Here is a 12499-nt window from a genome sequence, read left to right on the forward strand (position 1 = left end):
ACAAGTCTGGGGCACAGGGCAGGAGCTGGCTGTGCTGAGTTGAGCTTGGTGAAGCTGAGCTTGGCTTGGAAGGTGTTCGTCTAAGGATGCAGAGCAAAATAATTGGGGAACCCCGATTAACGAGTCTTGTGTGTGGTTTGCTGAGTGCTGATCCGTTTACTGGCCAGTCAACCAATGACACCCTGCCCAACTCCATCCTTTTTGAGCAGAATGTTAAGTGGTTATACTACCCAGATGGTTTACATTAGTTGAGCACCAATAATCATATTTTTAGGGGGAAAATGAAACAGAAGAAAGTGAGAGGTGTCAATATTTCTTTATCAAATCTGTCTTGCATGGGGCTGTGATGCATCACATGAATTTCCTCTTCCCCTCTCCATTCCCACAGCTTGTATCTAAAATTTAAGCACTGTATGGAAGGTACTGCTAGGTGGAGAGAGAAATGTGAAACAACCTGGACCTTCAAGAACCCGTCCAAACTAGTTCTTCAGTTGGTCCTTGGAAGAGAGTTTAATGGAAAGGGAGTTTCCAGTGCTTCTCATGCATCTGGCTAACAGTGGCCTCAGGCTTCCTCTACTGGCTGGCACCCCTCTACCCCATGCATTTAACATTTCTGCGTTAATTTAAATTCAGATAAAAGTTTTCTTGAGCTCTGGTCTTTTGTTCCTTCACTAAGAACAAAGTAAAGAAACTTTGTGAAAATAAGACTAAATCTTAACAAAAGAGTACAGATACAGGGTATGCTTGCTAAATTGGGAAGCTGTATGTGTACTTATCTATTAAAATAATGCAACATCACCTGTTATCTGGCAAAACAATGTGGAGCAACAGGCTTGCTTCTGTGTGAAAGTATTAAATACGGCAACTGGTAAATTATTCAAAACTTCTAACCTTCTCTCATGTGGACCACCTGCCCCCTGTCATAATGTTGGAGTGAAATAATAAATTGTGAATCAAGGAATCTGTGCTTTTAGCTAAGAGTTGGAGGGAGTGCTGCCTGAGTAACTTTTTACTTGCCAAACTGCAGTAACCATACTTTGTGGAGGAAGTAAGTCTGCATAATGCTTGTTTTGAGTTGTGCTGTAGCTTGTTACAGCTGAAAGCACTTTACATCCTCCTGCATCCTCTCTGTGCTCATGCTGAGCTTTGTAGATCTGGTGAAACTCATTGGCCATGATGTAAGACCAACCTGCAGATGCACTGGGCTTCTGTATGAGGCTGCAGTGTTCAGGCTGTCACCTCAGAGGTGCACGTGGCTGTTGCTGAGCTCAGGTTGTGACCCAGTGCTGGGGGTCACTGCTTAGCAATGCAGGCTCAGTGTGGGACTCCAGCAGACTCAATTATGCAGCAAAAGAGACAGGCAGAGATTTCAGTTTCCTGCTGCCCACCCTGTGCTACACTGCTGGGACCTGTTGTGAACCATTGTCATCTCCTTGGTTACAAACTCTTTCCAGAGCAGCCCTTCCTGATGAAAGATGAACCTTATGGGGTTTGAGTGTATCAAGTTGTCCGTTTGTGGCTTGGCATATAGAAGATTGGTTGTTTTCTGGTTAGGAATGTAAAGATGTTAAATCTCAGAAGTTAAATTCACCACTTGTATATTATTTGTATGTCTATAACTATTTTTTCCAAGGGCAGACAGACAAAATTAACACAGAATTCTCTTGGTTTACCCCTTCAGACATTGAAATGTTAGTTGGTATATGTTTCTTTTGCAGCCCTCAGCCATATTTTACCCCAGCTTCTGAGAACAGGATATTCTAAGAGAAAATCAAAGCAAGATATGTCCCAGAACATTGAGACACATATAAGACATAATGAAAGCTTGATGGAAAATATTTTTCCTAAAATTTTAATGAAGGTGCTGGTGTTCATCCAGAAAACAAGAGGAGACTGAGACAAACCACAATGTCCACTTTACACGAAAGACAATTGTCAGGCTGAATTCTGTTCAGTCAGCTGCTCTAAACATGCCCTGAAATTTTGCCCCTCTAAAATACTCGTTCCAAAGAATTGAATGGATTTAGTCTGTTTGTTCTTACCACATCGTGTCATATAAATGTACTGCTGTAAAATTTATGTGTATTTTTAGATATATCCAATTGGAATTCATAAATAATGAAAAATAGATATGCAAACCAGACAACTAGTATATAATGCCTTCTCCATCTTAGGGTACAATACAAATAATGTTATAAACTTTCCTTAGCAAAATTCTTTAGTGAAAATGATGCCTGGTGACTGGTAATTTGTCTGAAATAAACTACAGCTGTTAAATATGAATAACATCCCTTGCCAACAGCTGAGATGAAATTCTGTAGTGTTTAATATATTGCTCATTCAACAGCAGCTATGTAATACTAGATGCAACAATGGAAATGTCAGTTGTGATAAACAAAAGATTCATTCGGAATGTCAGAGGCTACTTTGAATTATTCAATGCCACTGGAGTCTGAGAACAACACCCACAGAAATCTTACTGTTGTGGTGACATGAACTGCTAAAGACCCTACAGGCGTCTCTGTCTCAGCTCTGGTGGAGCTTAATTTTTATTTGGGTCACACATTGTCCGGTATAGAGGAATGTTTTGGATCCGATTAGTTACAACAGTAAAGTGATCTTCTGTTCTCAGGGGAAGGGATGCAAGCTTTTGCTAATGAGCAAAGCTTGTTAGAAAGACTATTCAAGCTAGTGGGGTGGGTAGGGATGAGAATCTCAGTTTATTAACCAGATTTGTCTTTTTGAAGGCTACATGTCTTACATCACTCATAGCCACATGAAAATGCCATGTGGGATTCTGCCATATGTGGCTGTGTCTTTAATTTTCAGAAGTAAATTTGCTTATGGTGGTTTAGCCAGTTTCTCCATATTTCATTACAGCTAATTAATGCACTTTAAAGAGAACAAACCCATCATGACTGAAGTGTGATGCTACTGCTGTAACGAATAATTTTTCACTCCTGAACAGAATGTGAGACTGAAGTGGGGAGGAGGTAGCTTTAAACTATTCCTTCAAAAGACATAAACATAACCAATAGCTATGTTTATCCATTCTAGATTGCCCCTGCTGAAGGACCAGATGCTAAGCTGAGAATGGTTATCATCACTGGACCTCCAGAAGCTCAGTTCAAGGTAAAACATATAAAAACTTGTCAGTATGTAGTGGCCTTTGGACCATAAGGGACAGTACTGAAAACAAAACTCTTGGTTCCAAGCACTCTTTATTCAGAATTTTAGTAAACACTTGGGTTTTGCTTTCCTTTTGCTGAAAGGTGTCTCATAGGAATATGAGTAATACAGTACTATTAGAGGCCACATTCTGGTCACCTGAAAACTGGTGGGTGTTTCATGTAAGAAAGAATCAAGTCTAGCATAAAAATATTACATTCCTAAATTTCTCTTCTATCTACAAGCACCTTTGAGTTGAGTCTTTTAATCTGTCTTAAGATGTGCAACAGTTTTGTGTGCTTAATTGAAATAACAAAGCTGACAAGATGAAATCAAGTCTTCCCAGGTTGCTGTTTTGTGCAAAATGGAAAATGCTTTTTGGGTAGCTCTAAGATAAATGCAAGATTTCTAATTGTTTTTCCACTACAACTACAAGGAGATAATCAACTTGATTATCCCCTCTGTGTTCAAATTAAGTTATAGAGTGCCCTTTTGCCTGAAACATCAAGGGATAAAAGTAGTCACCCCAAAGGGAGTTGACTGTGCTAGGAGTGATGCAGGCAGCTCAGTGCAGCAGCCTGGCATCCTCACAGAATGAGGCCTGGAGCAAGTAGAAAGTCACTTGAGAGTTTATACCCTGGCATAATTTTTTTTGCCTGTTCTCATTTTTGACTTTGTATTCTTGCTTTAGGGCATCTTGCAAGAAGGAGGTGCACAAACTTCAGGGGTATCAGTTTCAATAATGCCTTTAGGATTTTTGGAAAATTATCAGGGCAGGTATTTTGTAGTGGTAATAAAAAATTAGATGCATTTGGGATTGTTGCTCAGTTACCATATGCATTTGAGATGCTACTGAAGGCAAAGCATGTCTTTGAAGCTCTGTCTCCTCGATATTTTCTGTGTGCATGTGGGCTTGGCCACATGGGATGTTTCACATATTGGGTACTCTCATGGACTGGGGTCAACACAAAGTCATATACTGGCTACTCCTTTTCATCAGGTATCAGTGGACTGACCCTCAAGGAGTAGCATGCCAAAGGAAATCTGGGCATCCCTTATCCTAACTTTTCATGTAGACAAAGGCTTGCCCTCAGGTTTATTCCCCAGGATAAACTGGGGGTCCCACAGAGCTCTTCTGGCAGCTCTTCTCTCCAACCTGGATCATGCAAGGAGGAAAGTGTCCTTTTCCTGCAACCCATACATAGGTTAAAACCACATCCATCAGTCACTACTTTACACCTGGGCTCTGCTTGCAAAGGTGCATTAATGTAGTAGCACAGTCAATGCTCCTGAGTATGCTGGTCTTATGAAGGAAAGGGATTTTCCCTTGGGGCTTCATTCAGCTCCTGACCTTTGTAGTCTTTTAGCTGCTCTTTGAGGCAGAGCTCAGTCTTTCCTTTTATCACCACTGTTAACCTGAAGCTGGCCTTACAGCCAGGTCCACACAGTGTTTGTGCTCTCCTTAAACTCTGACTAAGAAGGGTCTCCTCTCTTGGGACAGTGGTTGTTGGGGCACCAAGAATGTAAGCTGGTGCTCAACAACTTGAAGAGGGAATAGCTGCTGCTCAAATGAGTAATGAGCTCTTGGAGAGGCAGTGCTATCCCAGAGTGTGTGACTTTGGCATCCTTTCCTTACTCCATTGTGTTCTGCTGCCTGTGATTCACGTCCACGGTAGCTGCACTGGCTGCATCCTTTTCTTCCTCAGCTGCTGCAGCCTGAGGATGTTGCAGTATGCAGGATTAGTTGTTAGCAAGACCATGGGAAGGAAACATGCCACTGTTCAGAGCCTCTCCTGCAGTGCTCCCTAGAGTTCAGGCATCCCTGTGACACCACTATTCATGCATGACTCTGTTGCCTTGGATCTGGGATATATGAAAGTGAAGTGGGATCTAGTGTAGAAAACATATTTCAGCCACCATTTAAAACTGTGAAGGAGCTTGCAGCCTAGTTAGGTTGTTTCCTTTCCTAAAGACCTTCTCAAGAATGGAAAGATTTGAGATGTTGGAAGACCATCTACAATCTTTTTAAAAAAAGTCCATATCCCATCTTTCTTTATAATTTGGCAGTAATGGGAGCTCCTTTGAAGCATCTAGGAGCCACAGAGTAGAAGATCTGGTTACCATTTCTCATTAATTCACTGATGAACTGCTGTGAATAAGGAAATAGATGTGTTTAAAAATCAGCAGATTTTAAAAATCAGCAAAAAACCCCCCTTACTCTCTCAGCAGACATTCTTCTTGCTATCTGGCACTTGTGTGTTTCCCAGAAAAAGGAACTGTGTGCTGGTTGGAATAATACTTTTCCCATGGTACTATTTAGATCTGGGCAGTTTGACTCTTTACTTTGGGAAATTAAGAAAGTGCTAAGTTATGTATTTTTAAACAATATGTTGTAATGGATTGTAAAAGCAAGCTTTTTGCTCCAGTTGGAGTCTTTATCCCATGACTTGTTGGGGGTGTTGTGGCTTTTTTAGTTTTGCATCCTTAAAAGAATGGGTTTCTGAGTCAATTAATTGCATTTTGTGCTTCTGGGTGTAATAAAAAACTTCAGCCTGACTGTTCTTGTCTCCACCACTCTTTACAGAAATGCAATAGTCTCTTTCAAAAGCAATATTTCTATGAAAAGCAGAATAATATCGATCCCTGTTAAATTGCTGTGTGGTTCCCTGGTTTGCCAAGCAATCTTTAAAGTTAGACAGTGGTACTTCCTAGTTTGGTACAAAGACTTCTTTTAGAAAAAAGTATATTTATTAGGGAAAACACTATGTCAGGATTGTGTCTCCTTTCTGTGTAATTTCTTGATGTTAACTAGATTCCAAGAAGACCATTCTCTAACTGAAAGCAATTTTGCAGGCTCAAGGGAGAATCTATGGAAAACTTAAAGAAGAAAATTTCTTTGGACCTAAAGAAGAAGTGAAACTTGAGGCTCATATAAAAGTGCCATCCTATGCTGCTGGTAGAGTTATTGGTAAAGGAGGCAAAACAGTAAGTAGCTGAAATAAAACTCCGTGTTGCTCAGTTATGTTTCATATTCTGGTGTGTATATATACATAAAGCTTAAACTTTTAGCCAAACTAATTCTTTGATGTTATATTAAAGCGGGAGCTATTTTCTTAGGTGTGCTTGTTAAGTTTTCCTTTCTTCTACTGTGGAGTTGAAGCCAATCTTAGAATGATTTATTTAATTTCTAAATCAGTGGTAGGAATTTAAGACATGTTCAGACCTCAATATTACAAAAACGTGTATCCATCTTTGTTTCAATTAAATTGATGGCATTTCTTAGGCTCATTTGGTTGTATAAAATAACATAATTGAGATTTTTCAATCCTCAAGAGGTGCTGGTGCTCTAGTATTTTCACATGGTGTTAAGTCAGGAGCTAGATGATATGTGCAAAGACATGGTTCTGTCTTGGGTGTCCATCCTGAGTGCAACAGGGTCTGTAGGTTAAGTGTCAGGAGGCAGTGTGGCCTCTTCCACTACTTCCAGTGGTAAGAGGTTTGAGGACAAACATGTCTGAGAAGCTGTTCATCTAAAACATTAATTACACAATGACAAGCATTTCTAAAATAAAATCAGTGTAAATGAGACAAAGACTCTAACATTACCTCTACTTAACACTATGGAAGCCTGATAAGCTGCTGAAAATAATTTGAACAAACAGAACGTTTCATTGTTCAGTCTAAAGTTCTCCATCTTGTGGAGGTTTTTGAAGGAAAAGTGTGTAAATACTCTGACATTTTTCTTCCCTTTATTATATGATTTTTCTGACCTTACACTTTTAAACTCAACTGTAAATACTGTGGCATCTATTTGCTTTTTTTAAGTCATGTATTTAACACCTTCTGTGTGTTGTATTTAGTCTTTAAAACACTTCTACAAACCCAGAGGACTTGGTGCTAATTTATGTTAAGAGACACAAGAGGCTCATCTTGCAGAGTGCACGCTGCTGCATAAAGATGCTTTCTGTTAGTGAGGGGTTTTTAGAAATGTAGCTTGGAGGATGATGTTTCAGTGGTTGGTATCTTTGAGGCTTGGTGGTTGTATAACATTTGTTAGTTTAGAGGTTTCTGACTTGTACTATCTGTTTATAGGTAAATGAGCTTCAAAACTTGACAAGTGCAGAAGTTGTAGTCCCTCGTGACCAGACACCTGATGAAAATGATCAGGTGGTTGTGAAAATAACTGGTCACTTCTATGCATGCCAGGTAGGAGGACTGCAGTGATTTTCTGTATTGCCTTGATGTTTCCATGGTCTTTCTTTTATAGCAATGTGCAGGAGCCAAGGGATGGAAGACTTCTGCTCAGGATACAGAAAGCACTGCTTGCCAGGCTCCTCTGGTTGTCTCGCTGCAATTAACTTTCCTCATGCCTTTGAGAGAGATTTATAACAATACTGCATGTTTACATATGCAAAACATTCTCCTTAAATTCTTCAGTCAATTTATGCAGTCTCTGGCACTGCTATAACTTTCAAAGCAAAAGAAAATCCAAGTTGTGATTGGGCTGAAATTCAGAAGGAACAGAGACACAAGCCATCCCATAGTATCTGGAAAGAACCACACCCATATATGTAATTGGTCCCCATTGCCCAATCTGTTGATTTAATATCATAAATAAAACGATCACAAGATTCCTTCCTTCACTTAACTCAGACTTATTTCTTTTGATACTTTGCTACAGGTGGCTTGTAGTTCAGAAAGGAGATCAGGTGGGTGGGCAGTCGTGTAAGTCTGACCTTCTGGATATCCCAGTGTATAAAAAATTTGTACGCTCTTTTATTAAAACAGTGGTTCTTATAAAAGATTAGTATTTCCTGAGGAGTAAAATGCAGGCTGTAGCTTCAGTAATCTCAACATTGGTAGTCATCTCCCTATTCTCATGCTTTCTATATAACAGATCTGAAAACTGACCATGCGAGTACTTGTGGTAGGTGAAAAGGGAAGTAAAATTAAAATTTGGGTTGTACTTCATGATTAATTCCAAGTGTATTTTAATTAACAAGTAAGCTTGTTGGTACTAGGGATTTAGTTATTCCAGATTTTCTTAATCCCAGTAGCATCTCTTGTTGGTTGTAAACAGCAGTCACTGCAGCATGGCATCATGATGGATTGTTTCTTCTTCTTTGTGTCCTTCAGCTTGCTCAGAGAAAAATTCAGGAAATACTGGCTCAGGTAAGAAGGCAGCAGCAACAGCAAAAAACATTGCAAAGCGGACAGCCTCAGCCAAGACGGAAATAAAGGTTTAGGAAATGGCCCATCAGAGACAGATGCCAGACCAAAGACAGACTGTGCGACGAGAGACGGGTGGTGAGCACCTGTTGAAGATTTATGCAGAAGATCCACCAAGCCAATCACCTGTTCGAGGACCAGGCAACCGTTGAACGCTGTCTCTGAGAATGTATTCTTTAGGCTCTCTCAAACTTTTGAAACCCAGCTTTAAAATAAGGACCCCTTCACTTCCCTTTTGTTCTATTCTCACAATTTAACATAAACTCGTTAGTCTTTTTTATTGTTCTTATTATTCCCCAACAATTTTAGAACTTGGTTTAATGAAGCTTTCTCTTCTGAGTTCACTGGTTAAAAAAAAAAAAAGAAAAGAAAAAAACCAACAAAAAAAACAAAGAAAAGGCATTGCTCTTATAGGTCCAGTTGTAAAAGAAGAAACACATTTGGAGGGTGGGATTGCGGGTGGGCTAGGGTTAGAGCAAGGGTATTGACAAGAGTTTAAGTGTTAGTCCCAATGTTGAAACAAGTGGCATTTTTTAAAAAGAATTTGGTTGCATTTTTACATAACACTGCCATGAATAACCTAAGGGAAGTGTTGAATGGTGTTGGCCAGGGCATAAAAAGATAAATATGCATTTTACTAAACTACCTCAGGCATTTAGTACCTCAATGAGAAATTGTTCCTTTTTTGCTTTTTTTTTTTGGTATTTTGTATACTTTATAAAGCTAATAGTTCTTGAGCATTTTATTTTTTTAAAAAAAATTAAAATTTGATCAGCCACCAGCCAGGAGTACTACAGACTTATCGGGGAAAAATATAGTAGAGCACTTCTAGCTGCTGGCTGATGGGAGTAAGGTGGGTAAAAAAAACACAGCCTCAGATTTCCTGAGGGCTTCAACACCATCATTTGTTTAAAAAAAAAATTCAGTGAATGTTCAAAAGATAGTGAATGATGCCAACATTCTGATAGCAGCAATGCCGTTTAGTTTTCTTTTAAGATGGGATGAAAAAGTTTGTGACGGTACTTTTTTGGGAACAGGACAAGGAAGTGATGGCAAGAGGCTGGGGTTGGGGGAAAAATTTAGAAGGCTGCAAGAGGCTGAATTTTTTTTTTTGTGCTACTTGATTGAATGCATGAACCCTTTGTGCCTTTGACCATCACTACCTAATAATGCTACATTTAACCATTTGCAGCCCATTTGGACTTTGCCATTTTGTTCAAAGAGCAAGCTTCATCTTCAGTTTGATAGAACACTTGATCTGCTGGAGCATTTTTGAGGCCAGGAGGGTCTCTGCTGTCTGCAGATCACATCATACTGCTTTCAGTTACCACGATGGGGGAAGGTCAAACAGTGTTTGATCACATTGAAAGATAATGAAAGGCTAAGTTTACATATCCAGCCGCTGTTATGGGCCACACTAAGCCACTTTGAAGGTTTTGAAAATGATTACAAGAAAAAAAACAAACAAAACAGCAACCTCTCTAGCCTGGCTTATAATAGATGCAGCAGGATTTATGCACGTTCTGCAACCAACCATTAGAGGAGAACAAAAAAATGTCAAAAGGCAGGGATAACAGGAAAGTTACCAAATTTTTTAATTTCCAAATGTAATTTGAATGATGATTGTGGTAATAGTGACACATTCAAGTTTCTACAATAAACTTCAGTCTACCTCAGTTTAAGAAAAAAAAAATGTGGCAACACATGGTGCATAAAGACTGCTGTGTGTGTGTGTGTGCGCGTGCGCGCCTGTGTGTGTGTGGTCGACAGAGCCATGCTATTACCTCTGAACCTTTTTTTGTGATGTTTTTTTGTGCATGAGATGATCAGAATCACCATGCTGCACTGATTTGAGGGGCACAGCGAGCAAAAACATTTGTTTCATCATTTTGTTATCTACCTCTTAGGTTCATGTTGAAATAGAGGCATTACTACATAGACTAGATAATTTTCCCAAAGATCATTGTTGTACAGATTAGATAATTTTGAAAATGGTCTGAAGTGTTTTTCCTGCATCTCTTCTTTACTAATTGGTTTAAAAACCACAAACTTATGTTGTAGTTTTAGCAAAGAAAAATGAGTTTCTTTTCCTTTTTTGACAGTGACCTTCATCTAGCCTTTAGGATAATTTTTTTTTCTTACAATGAATTTAAAATTACTGAAGTATGGAAAGTACATAGCATTTTAATTTTTGTTGAGGCTTAAGTCAGTCGGACGTTCCTTTCTTAACATTTGAGAAGGATTTGACTTCATTATTTTCCATTAAAAATTACTTTACAGATAGGCGCTGCATTTGCATCTGCTGATTTAAATACTGTCATCTCTCTTAAATTTCTAGACTTAATATGGTATCTCATGTTTTTCTTTTCAATTGAGACTTGGTAATTTGGAGTATTTGGGAATAGCTAGAAAGTAAATACTGTAAATGATTTCAATATCCACAAAGTATGGATCATTTTTCATCTGTAATGTGCCCCCCAATGCAGCTCTACTTGCCAGATGCCTCTGAATGGAATAAAGAGTTTAACTCCTATCATCAGATAAAGTTGTGTGGTGTTTTTTTAAATTAACGAGGCATAGGGACAGACTGTCCTGAGTGTTTGCAGTGCTTTGATCAAGTTGGTTTTCTGTCCATAATAACTGGATAAGGATGAACAGTAACCTACAGGTATTCCATAGCTGCTAGGACAGCCAGGTTACAATGTTTGCACTTCCTAAACCAAGCAGTGACTTCTGTGGCTTGTAATTCATCTCCTTTCCATCTAACAATGCCCTACAAGTCTGTAGGACAACATTTGGTTCATGGTTCGCCTTGCACCATTCGCTTAGGCTGATTTGCTGTGGAAGGAACGTGGACTTGACAGCCCTGACTGTCACAACAAACATGAAGGAGATCAGAAATGCAGTAATTTCTTTGTGGGGTGGGGGGAGGGAAGGCAGTTTTTTACCCAGTCTTTACTGGGGTGGTCTTGGAGTGATGAAGCTTTGTAATGAATGTGGCCCTAGAAGCTTGGACAGGCAGAACCAGTCACACTAGCAAACAAAAGTGCTGGCAACCTGTGTCTTACCCCAACCATGACCACCCAGACACACCACTTGCCAGTGAGGTGGTATCACCCCTCCATTTAGATCCTTTTTAACATTATTTGGAGTAGAAATGAGACCAGATGTTTAACTGGTGCATGCTTTCACGTGAGAGGGAGGAGCTGGGGAATGAAGGAGCATCATGAATTACACAATTCTGTATCTTTTTAAAGAGAATTGGAAAACCCAACTTGTTTTCTGAACTAGTGCACCCTCCTACTTGTCTTCATAGCTCATTTCCTGGGGTCAACCAGCAGAAAGAGGGAATTGTGAAATTATGTCTGTAGAAGGCACTGCAGAGTACTGCATTTCACAGGGTAAGCTCATTTCTCCACGTCAATATCAAGCTTTCTTCTCAGAACAAGCACCCTGCCATTTGAGCAACATAAAAAGTCAAGCCTTGCTCTGTACTGCTGGTGCATTTGTGACAGCTCAACCCCTGTTTTAAGCATTTGCTTAATCATGACATTTTTATTTGCTTCTAACCTTCCAGAGCTTTTCTTCTTAAGCTGCAATTTCCAAGGCATGCGCTCTTTGTATCAGTTTCCATTAACTGGAGCATGTATGCTGTGCAAGACAGCCTGGGCTTGATATGGCACTAGGGTGTAGGATTCTTAAACAAACATGAAAAACTGTTGAGAAAGCACTCAGGCTGGGCTGTAACAGATGTTAGCTCAAGCGAAGGACACAAACTCTGCTTGAAAACAAAGTTACTCAGATGCAGTGCAGGAAATCAGTGAAATTATGACAAAAGTTTCACTTAGTGGTTTCTCCTGTTCATCTTGTCAAGGGATCCTTCACAGAGCCAAACCTACATGCACCTGTCCAGGAGGACTGAATGCTGAATCTACAGAGCCATTGCATAAGTTGCTTGGTATTTTTATTTTACTCAGAAATCACCTATCTATCCAACAGGAATCACTCCCAAATGTTTTCTTTCCAAAAGGGCTCTAGTGTTGCACAGTACTGACCGTCCAGGTTCTCTGGGTTAATTCCTTTGTCCCAGCTTCTAGGGAGT

General features: G+C 39.6%; 1 protein-coding gene across 2 annotated transcripts in view; it reads left to right on the forward strand.

Annotated features, from left to right (window-relative positions):
• IGF2BP3 (insulin like growth factor 2 mRNA binding protein 3) overlaps positions 1-10933 on the forward strand; it is a 113243-nt gene extending 102310 nt beyond the window's left edge. For both annotated transcript variants that reach the window (XM_039548974.1, XM_039548975.1), the window contains 4 exons: positions 3058-3132; positions 6022-6153; positions 7261-7374; positions 8305-10933. In XM_039548974.1, coding sequence (XP_039404908.1) covers positions 3058-3132; positions 6022-6153; positions 7261-7374; positions 8305-8406 — 423 coding nt within the window. In that variant the 3' untranslated portion in view covers positions 8407-10933. The remainder of the gene's footprint in view (positions 1-3057; positions 3133-6021; positions 6154-7260; positions 7375-8304) is intronic.
• Positions 10934-12499: the final 1566 nt, after the last annotated feature.

Source organism: Corvus cornix, chromosome 2 (assembly GCF_000738735.6).
Source record: "Corvus cornix cornix isolate S_Up_H32 chromosome 2, ASM73873v5, whole genome shotgun sequence".
In the NCBI taxonomy this organism is placed as follows: Eukaryota; Metazoa; Chordata; class Aves; order Passeriformes; family Corvidae; genus Corvus; species Corvus cornix.